This window comes from Tetrahymena thermophila (genome assembly GCF_000189635.1).
Source record: "Tetrahymena thermophila SB210 genomic scaffold scf_8254747, whole genome shotgun sequence".
Classification (NCBI taxonomy): Eukaryota; Ciliophora; class Oligohymenophorea; order Hymenostomatida; family Tetrahymenidae; genus Tetrahymena; species Tetrahymena thermophila.
The window spans coordinates 752,160-772,519 of NW_002476507.1; the positions used below are offsets into that span (position 1 = coordinate 752,160).

The following is a 20,360-nucleotide window of genomic DNA, read 5'->3' on the forward strand; positions in this document are numbered from 1 at the left end:
TAATTTAAGTAATTTATTTTGATTTTAAAATATTTATAATATCATTTTTTTTAAGTTTGATTGACATTTAACAAACAAATTTTGAAATATTTCATTATGATTATTAACTATTATTTATATGGGAAAAATTACATTTGTTATTAATAATTTTCTTTTGATTAAAACCTAAGCATAGATTTTATGCTAAGAGAATAAAAACAATCAAATATTCATTTTTATTCTATGAAAGTTGATCTTATTTACCTTTTTATCTTTACAAAAACTTAAAATAAAAAAGGATTCAAAAATAATTATATTTTAGAAAGCACCTTAAATATCTTTTTTATATATAAAACGAGTATTTAGTAACAGACTACTTCGATTTTATTTGATGGGAAATGGTTGTAGTTGTAAACCATCCTCTGCTCACAAAAAAAAAGAAGTCTTACTAATTCTTCATCCTCATTTTAGTTCTCGTCCAAATGCTGGTAAAAATAGTGTTTATCAAAGTTTACAAAAGTAGAAAAATTTATTTAGAATATCAATAACAAATATGAATGTAAAGAACATTTAAGAGGAGGTAATAAATACTTGGCAAATACAATTCATTATCATAATTGGCTTTATTTTACAACTTTAATTTCGTATATTAAGTAAATATGCTGGCTATATTATTCATAGCTGAATATAATTATTTATAAATCAATCAATGTGATTCAATTTCATATTTAGTGTTCTTATTATATCTTTTAATGTAAGGTACCTCAAAACAGAACTTATTATATTTCAGTTAAGTTCCTTAATTTAGATAAACAGTATGTAACTGAAAACTTGAGTGGAAGGGATTTAAAGGTAACATTTTTTTGATTATTTTTAAAAAGTGTTAACAATTTTAAAAAGATTGATTTAGTTTTGGAGTAAGATATGGAGTTAACAGAGTAGCAGATGATAGATTGTGAAGTTCTTATATAGGTGTTGCATTATAGACAAAATTATTAAGTAATAGGAGTAAAGCAAAACCTATTAGCGACAGCTAAAGGTCCTTATCATCATGATTTAATCATTAACTGGCCAAATGTAAGTTAACTCCTCTCTCTTTCAAACAAATATAAAAATAATAAATTACACTTACTATTATAAAAGCAAACATAAGGTAGAATATGTTACGATTTTAGAATATAACACTTTACAAAAATGGACTTGTAAGTTAAGTAAGCTTCATGCTTTTTAAATAACGGGCTTAACTAATAAAACTATAAATTTTGTATCAAGTTTAAGGTATGTTATTTTAAGAATTTCTAACCATACTTATTAATTTATTTGCATAAAATTTGTAATAATTTTGTTTTATTTTTTTAAATTAAAAGACAGAAAAAAAAATATTTTAATCAAGCTTCAGCAATAACTACCATAATTAGTTTTGGGATCTATCGAAAGAATAAAACTATAATGATAATTTTACAAATTAATAGAGATTATCTTCTTAGCAAAATAAAGATTAATTTCTAAAGGAATAGAATAATTATAACAATAATAGTATTGAAGACTTCGATAATGATTAAATAAATGAATTTATTGTTAACAGATAATTGGTAATTTTGAATTTTCATAAGGTTAAATCATGAAGTAACTAATTTTTCATAAAGTATAAAGCAAACGGCTAAAATAAGATAGGAATATAAACATCGTAAATTAAAGTAACTAAAGCACTCACACCTTTATTTAACAATTATTTAATATTAAATATTAGAAAATTCCTTTTATGAAAACAAACAAAAATGAAATATAGAATCATGATTAAAATCAATTAAAGGTAAATCCTCTGATAAAACAAAGAACTATTCACAAAGTCTCATCCTTTGTGATTGATAATGGAGTAAATTAAATATGAAGACACTAAATTAATATAGACATTTAATTATTTTTAATAATAGAAATAAGAAAAAGCAAGTCCACTTAAAAAAAAAAGGAGATCTTCAGAGATTATTTTTTAAAATGACTTAAATTTTGATTTTATTTGCAAATAATAAATAAAAAAGAAATAAAGCTAGTATTTTAGTAATGATATTCACAATTTTGATGATTTCATTAAAGAGGAGAAATGTGATAGCTCTCTTAGTTAATAATAAGAGTCTTCTGAATACTAAATACAATCAATTTAAAATCCAAATACTATTTTATGGGATTTTGAAAATGAAATAAATAAAAAAGTGTAATTAAGTTTTTCTATTACAACTCATTCTGTTGGTAATAGCTGTATTAAATTTTGTTTATGGGTTTAAACACAAAATTAGTAAATTAAAGAAGAAGATTTAAAATATTCATCTGAAGATTTCGATTAAGACTCTCAAGATGGTTAATAAAAAACTCCAAAAAGCTAAGTTACTTTTTTTGAAGAGTAAATTGCAGAATGCTATATACCATTTTCAAAAGTTTTAGCAGAGGAAGCTATGATTGTAAATAAATAAAACCTAATAAAAAAAATTAATTTGTATTTTTTAAATAATAGGTTTCAAGAGAAGATCTTATATATGAATAAAGAATTTTACATGTTCGAGAAAAGCTTTGGAGTTAAGGACAAGATTTTGGATTTGTAGATTTGTAAATCTAATCACAAACATTGCCTTATCTTAAATAGATACTTGTAGGAGTAATGACAGAAAAAGGAATTTAGAAATCTAGTCCTTCTGTATATTTTAGAGACGACAATATAGACTCAGAGGTAGTCTATTTTATTATAACTATTTCTTATAAAAAAAGTAAAAAATTGTTTTTTTAATGTGAATAGATAAACTAATTAAATGAAGCAAAAAATTTATTGATTGAAAACACTTTTCGATTATAGTAAAATAATGCAGAAATCGTTGGTTTCGAAAGATTAAAATTAAAAGAGGAATTACTAAATCACTTTAATAAAGTTTTTCAAATATCTTAAATGACTCATAAAGTAAATTATCAAATTAATGCAATAATAATAATAATTTAATAAAAAATATAAGTAATCTACTACTTCCTTTTACTACAAATCTTAAAATGATTTGATTAGGGCTTAGACTATATTGATTGAGTTAGCAGATCATTTACTTAGTTATGCTGATGAAGTAGATGAGTACTTGAGGGAGTCTTATTATAAATGTTTAAAAATGATTTTAAATAGAGGTGAATTTAATTTAGACAACATAGGATTCAAGTAGTCTTATCAGCAATTGTAATTTTTTAACTTTACTGAGCAGTATAAGAAAGTTAAATTTTTGTTTTAATAACTAACAGTGTTAAAGGTAAGGCAAAAAACTTCTAATTTAAAACAAACTAAAAGCAGGAAATATAAGATTTAAAAAAAAAGTTAAAAGTTGGCTTGCAGTATTAGAATTTAATGTATTAAACACTTGAAAAAGTTCTCTTAAAAACAGAATCTAAATATCTTAATGGAGAAGAAAAAGGTTTTGTAGAAAACTACTGTGCTATTGCTTTCTTTCGTATACCTTTATTCTAATAGAATTTTCTTTCATGTCTTAAATTCAATGATCTCAGTATCCCAGAAGATTTAAAAAATATATTTCAATATTTTGATCAAAGAGCTTCTATCATAGAAGGAAATAAGGTTTTTGAATCACTCTTTGATTGGTAATACTTTTTTGAGTCATACATGTTATCTGATTAGCAAGGAGAAAAAAATTATGAGCATCTCCAATAGATAATAAATGAAAACTAAAAGTATTGGTAAAGGATAAGCAAAAAAGGGAGCAGCTTTTTCTTTTTTCTTTCAGAATGGGCTCTTTATGTTAACAATGTAGATTTACATTATAAAAAAATTCATTCAAAATATTTATTTTTTGTAAAAGACTGTTATTTCAAAGGATCATATACCATGGAATGAATTACCTGGATATCAAATACTAATGAAATCATTTTTACTATAAATGGCTAAAAAAGAAACAAGAAATTTGATAGATTCTCTAAAGATTGCTTCTATGAATTTGCTTTTGAATCCTAATTTGCTCAAAATATATATTCATATAGCTTATAGAAATACAAAGTAGCTTTATTTTATCTTATAAAAAAATATCATTGCAAAAACAGTATTTAATTTTCTTATTTAAAAGAGTTTTTGATCATAGGAATGTGATGAGTACTTTCAATCTTATTGATTTGTGGATGCAAACTCTCTCTTAAAATCACCAAAATATTCCAGCAGATTTTGATTTGAAATCTTTTTTAAAAGGCATTCAAATGATTTTAGAAGGAGATCATGCAATGTGTATATCTAAAGGGCTTGCTATTATTTATAATAATTATAACTTACTATCAAGTAAAATTATTCAAAGACCGTTTGTTTTAGCAACTAAATAAAAATATTTTTATAGATGATATCAGATAAGAGGTGATTGAATATCTTTTTGGAAATATCTTTTTTAAACTTTTTATGCACTGGTCTTAAAATGTTAGATATGTATTTCATCATCTTTTAGTCTATAGGATAGAACATCTAACTAAAAAGTTTTAATTACCTAAGCAAGATTTAAAAATATAATACAGACATTCTCAAGATAGATTAAACTTATCTCAGCATAAAGTAATTTAAACGTATTATTTTTTCGAAACTAAAATATTTTATCATTTAGGCTAATGAATTAAACAAGAAGTATTTAAAAATGATGAGAGTTTTAGAAAACGCCAATTATAATTATCAGAATATAACTAACTAATAGACTTCAAACAACTAAAAAATATCTCAAGCAAAACGTTTAAAATAAAAGCTCTTAGATAGAAAAAAATTTTAAGAAGTAAAAAAAGTTGGTCATTTTAGTAAATAAAATACTAATTAATAAGATGAAGACTCCAAATTGAATAATAAATAATTTAATTTTCCAGTTTATCATACTCATAGCATTGAATAGCTAGATTTCGATAATTAAATGCTGCAATCTATAAATACACCTAAAGCTTTACACCATTAAAAAACAGATGAAACAGAAAGTAAATTAGATAAAATTTCAAAGTTATAATTTGTAATGAATTTTAAAATAATATAAAGATAACTTAGTTACCTTAACTGAAGGTCTTTTAAGAGAAGATACTTAATTAACTTCTAAGTCTATATTAGGAAATTAATCAAAAAATTAGAATCATTCACCCACTGTTAATGGCTTTAAATCTGAAATAGTTGATACTTAAGAACATTCAATATTATAATAATAAACAAATAATAAAAATTAAAAAAGAGATGCAAGAAGAGAAAATAAAAGTGTTCAATTTAATTAAAAATAGAATTCAAGCTTAACTATAATTGAATAATCATTTTATATATCTGAAATGGACATTTAGACTGAAACAAATTAAGGTATTTTTGATATTTTTATGAAGATATTATGAATTTTTTTTAAGTTAATGATAAAAGCTTTGTTTCTAAGTCATCTAAGCTGAGTAAGCAAGAAGAAAATAAGATGGAAGATAATGACAATTATCAAGATCAAAATCATAAGTATGCATAAAAAAATTTTTAAATATAAAAAATAAAAAGAAGCATTACAGAGCATATAGAGCATAATGATTAATATGAAGAATAAGAAAATTAAAGTAACGACCACTTTTCTTTATAAAATACACGAAGTAATAAAAAATAAATTGCAAGAGATGGCTTAAAAAGAATATCTTTTGTTTCCCCACATAAAAAGTAAAAAGCACTAATATCCGGAAATAAGTTCTTATATATAGAAACATTAGGTAAAACATTCATTTAGCTATATTTTTATAAAAGCAATTTGCATTTTTACTTAGATAAAGGAAATTCTTTAAAAAAAATTGAGAAATAATATATTCGCTACCTCCCTTAGGCATTTGAAGAGTTTATGTAAATAAAGCAAGAATATTAAGAATGGTACAAACCACATGAATAAATTATAAATTCAGTAAATAGCTTAGGTTTATATCTTTTAAAAAAAATAAATTAAATTAAAATAGATGTTAAGCTACGATAAAATGGCAAAGTACCTTAAAGATATTGAAGTCCCATAAGTTATTTGGAAACAATCTATTGATAGATTAGAAGGCTATGGCTATTTCTATTCAGATGAATGATTTTAAAGATTATTGATGGTATTAATCACAAATTAATCCAAATAGTATATTTTTAAATATTTAAACAATTTAATTACAATAAAAACAAATTAAAAATAAACTAACTCTTAAAAAATAATTAGATTTAAAAATAAAAATAGATTATTAAATTAAAAATTTTTGTAAATAATTGGATAGTCTATATTTAGCATTATTTTATTAATTAGTTAAAAATTATCATTTTAATATTATTTTTGACAAATTATATTTATTTCTAAATTTATATGCTTTATTTGTTGATAATTTTTGTTAAAGCTAAATTTTTTATTAAATGTAGTTGTATTGTTTTTAATAAAATATTAAAATCCTAAGGAGGGTGGAGAAAAATATCTGATAAGGAGAGTAAAATTTATAAATAAATTAATTTTGGACTCTCCTTATAGAAGAGTACCTATGGTATTTGATAAACTCTGATTTTTATAATTAGATTTAAGTAATTAAAATTAAAATTATTTTTTCATGAATTAATAAAAACTTTATTGGTAATATTTGTTAAAAAAAAACTTGTTGTTAATATAAAAATAACATAATTTAATTGTGATAGATCATCTATAAAATTCCTTTAATAATAAACGATTACTCATCTAAATTTTTAAATATAATTTTTTATTAAATTAACTTTTTATTATTAAATAATAATATGTAAAACTAAAATAATTTCTTCTTATAATTATTATTTTTTTATTATTAATCTTATATTAAAAGTTTTAAAAAAAAATAAATAATTAATATGCTTAATTATTGAGTAAAAATTATTTTTTATTTTTTAATAAACTAAATAACTATTTTTAGATAGAAATAGTAGAAAAAAAATTATTTTTTCTTGTTACTCTAAATTTAATTAAAATATAATTTTTTAGTCTTATTTGTTTTGTTATTAAAATAACATAATTTTATTTCTATCTGTAATATATAAAATTTCTTTAAGACCAAACAATTAATTAACTTAATTATGAGTTTGAATAAATAAAATTTTTTAATAAATTAAATATTTATTTTTAGTTAGAAATAAGTAGAACTAACAAATAGAATAGTAAGTTATTAAAAAAATAAGATCTAGGATAAATAGAAAATATTTTAAAAATTAAAGATTGCATAAAATTTTTATTCAAAAATTGCAATGAAATAAGGGATTAATACCTTGCCTGATTTTGATTCATAGAAAAACCTTGTTGCATCTAAAAATTAGAATCAACAAAATGTGAGATATATTAATGCATCTGTTATAAATTCTACATTTGATCAGTCAATGAATATTTCTAACAATTTGTAATTAATAAAATTGCATTTAAAATTATGTTTACTTAATATGAATTTTATTTATTGAGCCATCTTCAAAGTTTTATTTTAACTAAAAAGAGAAATCTCAAAATCTGATGAAGCTAATGAAGAACTTTATTCTTTTTAAAAATCATAAAAAAATTCATAGATGCCTAGGGTACATCCACTGATAAAATAAAAGAAAAATAAAGAAAAGTCTATCTCTTAAAGTGGATATTAAATATTAACTTAACTCAGTCCCTCATTTTCTACATTTTCCTATTAAACTACTGATTAAAATACTCCATAGTTGAAGCTAAATGAAAGTGACTCTTAAAAGAAGCTTAAAAATAATTATCCTAACTTATATGAAAGTTTAATAAACCTTTATCATAATGTAAAATCTGTAAATGAAAATATAATAGAAAGTTAATAATCTTAGTTTAATCAGTAAATTCTACTTTTTTATTAAATAAAATTTAATTTATTTAATAATAGAAAAGGAAATTCAGTGAAATTTGGATTTAGTATTGATATATTAGCAGCTATAGAAAAATAGTTATTTTAATTGAAGGAAAACATTTAAAAAGTAAAAATATAAAATTTTTTCATTAAAATTTAATATTTTAATATTAGTATCAAGATGATGATTAAAAAGATCAGCCTAGCTCATTTAATTTGAATTTCTCAACTGAGCATAACTAATTTCTATAACAATAATGCAATGGGCAAATAATATCTTCTACTAATTTTTAATAACAAAAATCTTCAGTATAGAAGATTGAAAATAATATATCTATTCAGCCTATTTGCCAAAATGATAACTTCAAGTCACTTTATATTTAATAAACAAAAGAATTAAATTAAGTATTGACTTTTAATTTATAAATTAAATAAATTTAAGAGTAATTAAGCATTATTTAATAAAAAAAGATTTAAAGTTAACTTGAGGAAGAAATAAAATAAAATGAAAAATTGTAAGATGATTTCAAATAGCTTGAATTATTTTTAGGAGGTTAAAAACAATAACTTATTGAGTCTCAGAAAAATCAAAAAAATTTGAAAGAAGAAAATAATAAAGAGTAAATAAATTTAATAATAAAATTAATTTATTATTTTTTATAGTATTTAGAAATTAATCCAAGAAAATAGTATAATTAAGATGAAATAAAATAATTATAATTTTAAACTATTTGAAGATTAATGCGATGTTAATAATATAGATAGTGCAGTTAAAGTTTTGATTCAAGTAAAAGATTAAGGTAAAATTAATATTTTTGTTTTAAGTTAGTTTTAAAAATACTTTATAGAATATTAGCTACTTTAAAATAAATATAATGACTTGAATAATAATTATCTGGAAAATTAGCATTCATTATAAGTAGTAAGCAAAGATTTACAAAAGAAAAATACTCTTTTAGATGAAAAAAATCAAGAAATAGAAGAGTGGAAGCTAAAATACAAAAATTTGAATAAATAAATATTAGTTATGCCTAACTATTCTATTGAACTAAGATATTCAAACTAAAAAATATCTGATTTAGAAAAAAGAATTAGAGAATTAGTTGAATAAAATGAGAAATATAAAATGTAAAATATTAATTTAGAAATAGAAAACAAAAAATATATAGAAGTTAGAAATTAATATGAATAGTTATCAAAAGATTATATTTAAATGAAATAAGATATCATTGTTTTAAAAGCCATTTAGAAATAATTTTAAGATTTTCTTTCAGAGAATCAAAAAGAAAATGATAGATTATATTCAAATGATTACTTATTTAGTTTGGCAAGCAGCACCAATAGAAATTTAAATACCTCAAGTAAAGATCACAATATTTAAGAAGATTAGATAATAGAAGTATGTAATTAAAACAACTCTGATTTTAAAGAAATTTCTTAAGAGGGTTAGACCTAAAATAGTTTAAATTCAAAGTAAAACTTTAGAGAAAGTTATCAAATAGAAAATAAAAATTATTGTAATTCTATTTTTTTAAAAATTTATTATTAAAATTTTTTTAAAAAAATTAATAAAAATTAGAATTAGTAATAAAAACTAATAACTAAAGCAGTGAAGGTAGCTAATCTTTTTCTAACAATCTGAATTAATAGGATTATTTAAAAGATAAAGTTAACACAAAAGATAACGAAATAGATAATTACATATCTCAGTTACAGCAGCAGTTATAAGAATATAAACAAAAATTGTTACATCTATAAGAAAACTAGCCTAATAATAGAATCAATGAAGAATCTAACACTGAACATTGCTTTAATTAGGTAGTTTATTTTTAAAATAATTTCAATTTTTTAAACTATTAAAGGCATTTAAAAAAAATAATTATTTAATTTTTGATTGTAAACCATAGACTGACTACATTAGTTTAATTATTAAAGATTATTGCTAAATTAAAATAATAAATATTTTTTATATATTAAAAGTAAAAATAAAATTAAAAAAAATAAATTCAATAGTTTTAAATAAAAGAATAAAAGTATATATATCATGCGTATAGTAATAAATTTATATGATTTAAATTAATAGGTAGTATAAATTGAAGGTTAGTAAGGAGAGAATTTAATTGTAAATTTAAATGACCAAATTTCCTAATTAGAAATTATTCTTAAAGAAAAAAATAATCTTTTGGAATAATCTTTTAATGAAAAAATGTAAATGCTTTCAGAGTTAACATAAATTAAAGAGAGGGAAAAACTTTTGATGAAAGGTAATGAAAACTTATAGTAAATGTATTTACAGATAAGATCAGAATTTGAAAGTAGTTGCATAAATGACAAAGCAAATTCAGAAAAAATAGAATTTTATGAACAAAATTTATAAAAATTACAAGCTCAGTATGAAGAAATTTTACAGAAGTATTAAGAAATACTGCAAAAATAAGAGCTAAGCAAATAGATTTCATTTGAAAAAAATGAAAATCCGGATTTTGAAAATTAATAAGTTTATGTTTAAAGTATTGAATTTTCTAATTAAAATTAAACTTAGGTATCTAAAGCAGTGTAATTATGTATTAATAAAAATATTCAGGATGATTCTGATCTAAATTAAGATGAAGGAGAAAAATTTGTACAAAATGAAAGAGAATCTTAAGAAGTAATTATTTTTAGAGTTTTTTAAACAAACAAGATAATATTTTTTATTTTAGTAAATTACTTTGATAGAGAGCGAAAGTATAATTTAAAGTAAGGATTTAAAGAATACTGTCTCAGATTAGGAATAACTGAAACAAAGTGAGAATTAAAAATCAATTTATTTAGAGAGTTAAATTTAACAATTAAAATCAATAGTCAAAAATGGCAGGAACGAAATTGAATAACTATATTAGGTTTTAAGTTAAAGAAAAAATGAAAATGATTAATTGTAGCTATAGATTAATTAAAAAGATTTAGAAAACGAAAAACTTAATTAAAAGATTTAAGTTTTGATACTAGAAATAGAATAATAATAAAAGTAGTCTAAACAACTGAGCTAAGATATTTAAGAATTAACTAAGCTAAAAAATAAATTTCAGTAGTAAGCTGATAGATATTTCTTAGAAGCTGTTAAAAAAAACAAGGAGTTAATAGAAGCTACAGAAATATGTAATGTTATTTAAGCTAAATATGAAGATGCTCTTTAGAATATCAAAGACTTAGAATCTAGAATGGTCTTACCAACTGAGACTCTACAAAATAGTTGATAAACTAAATATATATTATTTTATTTATGTTACTTATCTTTGAAACTGTGATTCTAAACATAAAAATAAAGCTTTGTTGGATTTGATTTATTTATGAAATGTTTAATTATTATTTTAAATTTAAATATTCACAAAAAGAATAATACTTCCTTTCTTATTAATAATTGTAAAATATTATTTTTAATTAGTTATTATGTTATTTTGTAAATCGTCTAAAAATTGCGCGAATTTGACAGTTTAATTAATTGCTTTTATTAATATCTTCTGATAAGTAAATAACAAATAATTTTCAAAATTTTTTCTTTTTTGAATTTTAGTAATAAAAATCTGATTATTGAATAAATATCTTCTTTGGCAATACTCAAATAGTAAAAATATAAATAAACAAATAAAAAATTTATAGATGGCAGATTCAAGCAAGGAGTAATAATTATAAGAGAAAATTGAAAAACTCAAACAAGTTTTAAGCAAAAATTAGCTAACAAAAGCAAGTAAAGAAGAATAAAAATCCGATCTAGATATATATCTTGAGAATAATGATTAGCTTAAAAAAGCTCTTAACTGTAATAAATTTGCATCATTATTAACTAAATCAGGAGATATTGTGCGTGGTGAAAAACACTTTTTACAAGGAATTAAATTAGTAGAAGAAATCAATCCTCATATTTCATTTTCAAACATTTATTTAAACTTAGGAAATCTTTATGCTTAGAAACGTGACTATAAAAAAGCTATCGAATTCTATTTAAAAGTAATAGAAAAGTCACCTTACAACAATGAAATTAATAAATAAAATACACCTTAGTCTTTTGAATTAGACCCTTCTCTAAATAACAAAGATGCATACTTAGATGCATATACAAATATAGGTAAAGTTATTCTCAAATTATTTATTTATTTAGTTTTATATATTTTTACTAGCTGTTATGTATGTGAATAGTGGAGAGAAAGAAAAATCTTATGACTACTGTATAAAGGCTATTAAGTTAAATCCTGATAATAAAGAAGCCCTCATTAATTTAGGTGATATTTTAAGATAACTTGGAAGAAAAAATGAAGCTATTTCTATCACTTGGGAATTAATTGAAAAGCTTACCAATAAAAATAATAATTAAATAGAAGGGCAAAGCAACTAATATGTTAGACCTAATCCAGTAGATGTTTAGTTATTATAAAAAGGATTCGAAACCAAAATAAAAGAAGAAAGTGTTAATATTCTTTGTGTAAAGTGGGGTACAAGATATGATTCTGAATATGTAAATAAGCTTTATAGAGGAATTAAAAGAAACACTACTATACCTTTTACTTTTTATTGTTTCACAGAAGATAGCAAAGGCTTAGATGAGAATATTGTTCCCATAGAATTAATGAATAATTGGTATAGATGGTGGGGTAAAGCAACCCTTTTTTCACTTTAGTATAATTTGAAGGGCAATTTGAATTTTTACATAGATTTAGATATGGTTATTACTGGTAATATAGACAATCTTCTAAAATATTAAGTAAATTATTTACAAAATAAATATTTATTTTTATCATATGAGATTTTAATTTGTAATATTAATTATAATAGGGAGGATTTGCTATTTTAAAGACTGAAGATCTAGCATGCGAAAAAGATCATAAAGACGGGTATAATAGCAGTATAATGATTTGGGATAAAAGAAATGTAGACTTAGAGAGAGTTTATAATGCTCTTAAAGAAAATTTTGAGTAAATAACTTAATATATTGTTAGATTTGATTATTGGTTAGAAATGATGATAAATAATGCTGAATATATACAAGATATTTTTCCCACTGAAGTATCTGATTATTTAAATTATTGCTAGAATAAATTACCTGAAAATACTAGAATAGTTTGCTTTCCTAGAAAACCAAAACCAGAAGATTATCCCTCTGAATGGATTAAGGAATATTGGATTTGAGATTAAATTCAATAGAGAAATTGTATTAATTTTATTTTATGTTAAATATTTAATTAAAATCAGAAGAAATTTTTATGAATTTTCAAAATAAGTTTGCTTTTGTGTGTGTAAGTGTGTTTATGTGTGTGTTTTTTGATTAATAAAAATACATTTTTGAATTTTTTAAAAAAATTTCAAAATTAAATTGAATGTGAAGAGTAATCTCAAATTAAATTCGTTTGAAAATTAATTTGAATGAATACAGCTGATTACATGTTTAAAAAAAATTAAGATATTTAATTAAAAATAGAAGGAAAATTAAAGAATTGGATAACATTTAATGGAAATCAAAGAATAAACCTTAATCAGATGAATTTTATAAAAAGTAAATACAAACTGTATTTTATATATGAAAGATTAATTGATTGATTATTTTCTTATTATACCTTGGAGTGCAAATCTAAACAATATAATAGCATGAAGAATAGAATAACTTTCAAATAATATATTTGAAATCAACAAAATTTCTTTGTTTATTTAAATCCAAGAAAGAAGAAAATTCACAAATTAAAGCTCTTTTAATAATTAATTAGTAAAATAATCTTTAAAATAAGTAGATATTTTTTAACATTTTTAAATGAATAGCAAATTCAAAATATAGCTCTAAAATGAATAGAATGGGACTTACTAAGGGCTTGTTAACGATTAAAATAAAAAGGATTTATTTGGCATGTTTTTGTGGGATTCAGGAGACTTTTATGTAGGTAATAAAATGAAGTGATTTTGTCTCTTGCTGACATGTTTCAATAAAAAATTTTAGATTAATTATAAATGAAAATCATACTTAGCAAGATTTACTTACTTTTATTAAGGTATGGTTTGAAATAATGAATATTCTTTAAATAAACAGGAGAATGGAAAGATAATAAAATTAATGGGCAAGGAATTATTTATTTTAGCTCTGGTGGATACTTAGAAGGATAGTTTATCAACTCAGTTGTTAATAATAAATCATTATTAGTCTTTCCTAATAATGATAAATATTTTGCAAATTGGAAATAGGGTCATCTTGATGGGAAAGTGACAATGCTATTCAAAGGGACAAAAAAATAAATTATAGCTATTTATGAAAATGGATAATTTCGCAAAGTTGAATCTATTAAAGAGAATATTAAAGAAGTTAAATGTAAAAATTATTTAGATTTTCAATTTATTTTAAATAACTTTAGTTAGTGTATTTTTCAAAGTATTAAAGATTAAATCTATAAATATATCTTAAGCTTTATCTCATTTTATAATTAAATCAAGCTGTGAAAGAATTTTAGTAGAAATATGATATTTCAAAGCTTATTTAAAAATATTCAGCGTTACTTTCTAATGGGGTTTCATCTAATAAACTTCAGGATAATCAAGAATAAATAATCTTTTCAAAAATTAACTTTTAAGATGGAGGATTTTTTATTGGGATTACTTAAAATAATATTCCTAATGGTTTGGGTCTTTTTTAATACTCTGATTAAAAATTTGACTGTGGATTTTATAAAGTAAAATTAATATTTCATTTATAATTTATTTTTTAAGAGAATTAAAATAAATAAACATTTTAATTTTAAATATTCTTATACTATTTCTTTTTCAAAGAATGGCTTCTTAAATGGAAACGGAAGAAAGAACTTTCCTAATGGCGATTTCTACGAAGGCTCTTTTAATCAAGGAAAGTTTGAAGGAGAAGGCTTGATCTTCCATAAATTACAAAATACTTATTATTTTGGAATATTTAAAGATAATATTTTAGTTAATGAACAACAAAAAGGCGAGGGCTACCCTAAGGAAATGTTAAGTAAATTAACAATTAAATGTTATATGGTTTAAATATATTCAATAATATTAACTTTAAAATTATATACTTATTTTTTTCCTAATTAAAAATAAATTAAATAAAAAGATAAATAAAAAAATCTAAAACGTCAAAATGGGTTTAACTATAATGGAGAAGTTGTTTCTCAAGATTGGATGAAATTGTCTATTTTTCATAATTTATAATTCATTGGAAATATTGGAAGATAGGATTAGAATAAAGTTCTAAAGTCAAATCAAAATTAACCAAATAATTAGTTTTGCCTATCAGCTCACACAACTTCTAGAGTAAAGGATAACACATAAAAATATCATTAGAAGAATCTTGATACTGTATATTATTTAAATTAAAAGATGAGAACCACTCAAAATGCATAAACTAATACAAAAGTTTCTAAAGAAAACATACTTTAAATGGATAAAGGAGTTTAAGCTATTCATAGAAAAAATTAAGGAAGCTTAGATTTAACAAGAGTGCCTTGCATTGATTAAAACTTCAACAGTTTATAAAAAACAAAAAGCGAATATATGACTTTGTAAACATTCAATGATAATAATTTAAGTAATTTTTATATTTAGCTCTAATAACCTCTACAATAGCAGTAAATTAATTAAGTTTAATCGTAATAACAATAAATTAATTAAACTTAATCATAACAATCGCTTCCTAATTCATAACAATAACCTAAGAACGAATAATAAGAGGATTTCGATGAAGAATGTGGTCGGTAAAGAAAATTAAGTACTAAAGCAAGGAGGTAGTCACCTTATTTATCACCTCTCTCAAGACCTAATTCATCTTAAAAATAAAGCATTGCAATACATAGTCCTCAATTCGAAATTAAATAAAAGAAAATTTTGAATAGCCCTCAAACTTATAATTTAAATAAGTATAATAAAATGATTGGCTATTTCTAATAAAAAAATTTAATAAAAAAGGACCTTTCACTAAATAGTAATTAAAATTAAGATTTTAGAGCTCAGTCTCCCATTGAAAAAATACAAAAAACAAAAAACTAAAAAACTAACCCAATAGATTTGAAAAAACTAAATTAATTTAATAAAAATAATCAACAAAATATTCATAATATTAACAATAATACTGGATAGTTGTAAAATATTTCTCCTCTAATCACTTAGAAATCTCAACCATGTTTGATATTAACAAATTCACCCGAGTCTTATATTAAAATAAGTGAACATTAAATTATAAATTAAAGCTCTCAACAAATTCCGTTTAACAATAATTCTGATAATATTTAAAATGAAAAATCACCCCATAACAAAATAGAAGAAGGTTTTGACTGTGAATCATAAAAAGATATATCAATAGAAGCTCAAAGAACTAAATGCGACTCTCAAGGTGATTTAATTCAATATGAAAATAATAGAACCTCTTATCTTAGCCAACCTAGTATACAAAAACCAAAAAATTCTATAGCAACTGTTGTTAATTTAAATAAGCAACAATCCTATGAAAATAAAGGAATGTCTGCGACACATAATTCTTACCTAAACGACACTCCATCAAGATAATCTTATAAAAGCTCAAATTCATAAAATAAAGACAAAAGCAAGTAAAATCTATCTTAAAATTAGAAACAATCAATTCCTTTATAATCTGAAGAAGCGATGAGACATTATTATTAAACGAGAATTAAAAAATAAGCTCCTGAAGAAATTCATTTAAAAGAATATCATTTAAAAAACAAACTTCAAACAACTCTGTCTACAAAAAATATAGGTTCTAACAATAGAAATAATAGTAGCAACAGTAATGCTCTTGGATTATTTGAATAAAAGAATACAACTCAAAACTCTAAGATTAAAGAGATGGAGAAGAAGAAAAACACTTTAGTAAACCAAAATAAAAATAAATCAGGTTAAAATTAGTAATAAAAAAGTAAACTTTAAGGAAATAAAAGTTAGTAGTAAAAGCCACTTAAAGGACTTCTATCAGTCAAATCGTAAGACAACTTAGTAAAAGATGCTGTCTGTTCTTTTTCAAGCCTGTAAGAATAGTAGGTTGCTGTGACTTAACCAGATGAATCTTAAAAATCTAAATTTTTTAAAATTGAGTAATTATAAATTTAAGAGGATGATTTGTAATTCATACAAGAGCAAGAGTAATAAATAAAAAATGAAATAATTCAAAATGATCAAAAAAGCCTAGAATAAAGTTACGAGTTTTAAGAAAATAATGAAAATAACGAAAATAAAAATTTATTAAATTAAAAGTAAAATTATCAATAGGCAAATATAAGAAAAAGCGATTGTCTTATCTCAAATTCACCAAAAAAATAAAATGAAAAAGGTATTGAAAATATCAAATTAATGAAGGTAATTTCTACTGAAAATGAGATTTAGAATAATGAAAATAGTCAAATAAATAGTAACAAAGAACAATCTTAAATTCAAAATAATTTAAAAAGCACTATATCTGATTAAATAAGGCATATTTTACATATGCAGAAGGTTTAAAATAACCAAAAGCATAAATTTTCTATGAAACCATTTTTGCTTTAAGGAAATTAAAGTAAATTTAATTAAAACCAAGAAAACAGAAGAAGTGAGAATTAAATATCTTAAACACTCAACTAATTTAGTTAAGAAATTCAAAATTAGAATACATTAAACTTATAGATAAAATCAAAATCTAAGATTGATGAAATTTTAATGAAAAAAGAATAATATCAATCCATTTTTCCAGCAGATAATTTATAAAATAAGTAAGAGAGACATATTCTTACTCCTTTTCATCCTGCAAAAACTCCATAGCATAAAGAAATATAAAGTACAAACTCATATTAGCTAAAAGCTTAAACTAATGAGAGTATAAGATCTTTCAATTAGAAAATGTCTTCGTATATGAGTTTTTAAGAGAGAATTAATGCTATCGGCTAATGTATTTACAAAAAGGATTGGAATGCAACCTAATCATTTAATTCAATTGCAAGTCTTAGTCGAAATAACAGTGTAATTATAGAAAAAAATTAAAATTCTGAAGACAATTTAAATATAATTAATACATTTTCTTCAAATAATATTAATTCTAAAGAAGAATTATAATAAAAAAGTGATCAAACAAATTAATTGTGTTAACAACCTTTGTAAAATAATGTTAATTAGCTAGTTGCTAATTATTTTTAGGCATAAAATAATGTATCAGAATTAAATATCCAAGTCACATCTAAATAATCAACTAATGAGCAAGATATGCAAAGTGATCCAATCAATATAGTAGAAAGCAATTTTGACTTAGAAGTTATTAATATTGAACAAGAAAAATAAGAGTCGTCAGTTGATAGTAAATAAAAGCATGATTATATATTCGATGGGATTGTTTAATCAAACTATAACTCATTAGTATCTGAAGAAAAAATCATATTATAACAATTTGAAACAAATTCACTTTAAAGTTCTTAAAAGTTGAAATGCCTCTAAGAATAAACAAAATAGAGTTAACCAGAGTAATTAACTAACCTTCCAGTAGAAAATATAGAGAAATAGCTTTAATATGAGGAACCTTGTAATGATAATTATAACTTTGGTATTCTTAAAACAGAAGAAGGAGAGGGAGATTCAATCAATAAAAATGATCTTGCTTGCCTTTAACTCAAAGGGATGAATGAGTCAGATTTATTTAATGATTAAAGTGAAAAATCAAGCAATATAAATGAGCTATAAATTGATTAAAAATTATTTAATGAAGAAGATTTGTTAGGTTTAAATGCTCTTGATGAAATTTTTTCATAAAACTCAGGATCAATGTGCTCCTTTACACCTCCAAAATAATAAGATGTAGGCAAATCTCATTTTAATCAATAATAAAAGGCAAAGGATGGACTTTATTTTAATCAAAAAATTGAACAAACAAATGATAAAGATTTAGATTCAGATTTAGAATTTAAAAATATTTTTAATTTTTAGCTCAATCTCGATAACCTAGATATATTTTCAATCAACTAAGAAAGTTAAAGCTTTAACAATTAAAACAGTTGCACTACAAACGGCATTAACAATTAAAATTCTGGTGAAATAGGTGATTTGTCAGGTTTATCACCAATAAATATGAAAGAAAGTAATCTAGACGATTAATTCTAATAAGAATAAATGATTACAGAATTTCATTTTTATGAAGATCTTCTTTTGCAATAAAAAAATGATATATGTGACCTCAATTAAAAAGAGGAAAATAATAAATATAATTAAAAATATAAGCCTATCCTTGAAAGTATCTAAGAGATGGTTGCTGAGGATTAATACACTTCACCAAAAAAGAAACAAAAGAATTGTTAACGTTAAACTTCAAAAAGCAACTAAGATCTTGATTTAATTGTTCAATAAATTTAATTCTGACTTTATTCAAGCGAATTAAAATATAATTAAAAATAAACAAAACAAACAACTAAAAATAAATTATATTTTGATAATTGTTAATAAATAAATAAACAAATTTTTCCTTATATTTACCCTAATTAAGTAAAATTCATATTAATTGTATATATAACAGTGATTAAGAATTATTATTATAATTTAAATGAAGCAAAAATTACACATCTTGAATCTTAAAATTATTTTTTTATTTGAATTAATTATTTTAAGCTCAGAATATAATTATTTATTTCTCTCTTAGTTTAGTAATAAATATTTATTAAGTGTATATAAAAATACAAAATAAATAAGCATTTAATTATATTTTAAATTCATTTTTTATAGTAGCTTTTGATGAAAGAATAAATATAATTGTTATTTACGACTAATTCATTAGACAATAAACTGTAAAAGCTTTTTACAATTATTATTTCTTTTTGAATGTAGTTTATAAATGATCTCCAACCAAAAACTATGAATAAAAGTAGTTAGATAATAGAGTATAAAAGGAGGCATAACTGAAGGATATCAAGGTAACTAAAGAACAGCTTTATTACTTATTGAGTATACACAGTGGAAATTTGAAAGCTAAGATCAATGAAATCACCCAACTACATAATTTCTGAGATATTTATACTCTTATCCAAATTTTAAAAATTAGGCACTAGTGTATCAGGGGAAGTATTTAAATTTAATTCTAAAAAATTCGAAATATCTTGAGTATTCAACATCATATTTTTTAAACTAATAATACTTCCTTAAGATAGAATTCCAGATTTAACTTACTAACAAGAAGTCTAGTCAAAATCAATTTGAAAAATATTACTGTTGTAAACAGATAAATTTTTTATGTTCTACAAATTATAGAGAAAAAAATGGATTAATATTAAGGAATTTCTAAAAAATTTTACATATAATGCTTCGCAAGTATTTGAAATTAATGGATCTATTAATATTTAATATTAAACACTTTCTTTATACCTTAAATACGAAGAAAAATCATTCTAAAAGAATGATAAATTTTATATTGATGTTTAATAAAGCGAAAGACTCTATTCCATAATTTTTATTTATGAATCGAAGGGTACTATATTCAATTGACCGATTTTTTCATTCAAAAATAAAAATGAAACTGCATTTGCATAAATCATTTGAGCTCTACTGTCCTA

At 21.9% G+C, this 20,360-nt stretch overlaps 4 protein-coding genes across 4 annotated transcripts; all 4 read left to right on the forward strand. All coding sequences in view use genetic code 6, as the record gives it.

Annotated features, from left to right (window-relative positions):
- Window positions 1-370: 370 nt before the first annotated feature.
- TTHERM_00145660 (hypothetical protein) lies at window positions 371-6,057 on the forward strand (the record flags this gene model as incomplete). Its single annotated transcript, XM_001011206.2, has 20 exons — window positions 371-559; window positions 739-831; window positions 880-1,056; window positions 1,123-1,257; window positions 1,347-1,571; window positions 1,626-1,676; window positions 1,730-1,855; window positions 1,914-2,435; window positions 2,489-2,701; window positions 2,768-2,926; window positions 2,979-3,187; window positions 3,250-3,769; window positions 3,822-4,015; window positions 4,083-4,288; window positions 4,344-4,552; window positions 4,602-4,956; window positions 5,015-5,320; window positions 5,365-5,703; window positions 5,758-5,888; window positions 5,941-6,057. 20 exons carry the CDS (start codon window positions 371-373, stop codon window positions 6,055-6,057), a joined length of 4,476 nt encoding a protein of 1,491 aa, XP_001011206.2.
- Window positions 6,058-7,525: 1,468 nt separating this feature from the next.
- TTHERM_00145670 (hypothetical protein) lies at window positions 7,526-11,054 on the forward strand (the record flags this gene model as incomplete). Its single annotated transcript, XM_001011207.3, has 9 exons — window positions 7,526-7,806; window positions 7,855-7,945; window positions 7,993-8,223; window positions 8,290-8,438; window positions 8,509-8,618; window positions 8,667-9,335; window positions 9,398-9,636; window positions 9,902-10,468; window positions 10,521-11,054. The coding sequence occupies 9 exons, from the start codon at window positions 7,526-7,528 to the stop codon at window positions 11,052-11,054; spliced, it is 2,871 nt and encodes a 956-aa protein (XP_001011207.3).
- A 403-nt stretch (window positions 11,055-11,457) lies between these two features.
- Window positions 11,458-12,981, forward strand: TTHERM_00145680 (tetratricopeptide repeat protein; the record flags this gene model as incomplete). The annotated part of the gene is made up of 3 exons (XM_001011208.1): window positions 11,458-11,923; window positions 11,976-12,556; window positions 12,628-12,981. 3 exons carry the CDS (start codon window positions 11,458-11,460, stop codon window positions 12,979-12,981), a joined length of 1,401 nt encoding a protein of 466 aa, XP_001011208.1.
- A 524-nt stretch (window positions 12,982-13,505) lies between these two features.
- On the forward strand, window positions 13,506-19,176 carry TTHERM_00145690 (MORN motif protein; the record flags this gene model as incomplete). Its single annotated transcript, XM_001011209.3, has 6 exons — window positions 13,506-13,552; window positions 13,606-13,724; window positions 13,871-14,146; window positions 14,269-14,504; window positions 14,602-14,800; window positions 14,906-19,176. Exons 2-6 carry the CDS (start codon window positions 13,691-13,693, stop codon window positions 19,174-19,176), a joined length of 5,016 nt encoding a protein of 1,671 aa, XP_001011209.2. The 5' UTR covers window positions 13,506-13,552; window positions 13,606-13,690.
- Window positions 19,177-20,360: the final 1,184 nt, after the last annotated feature.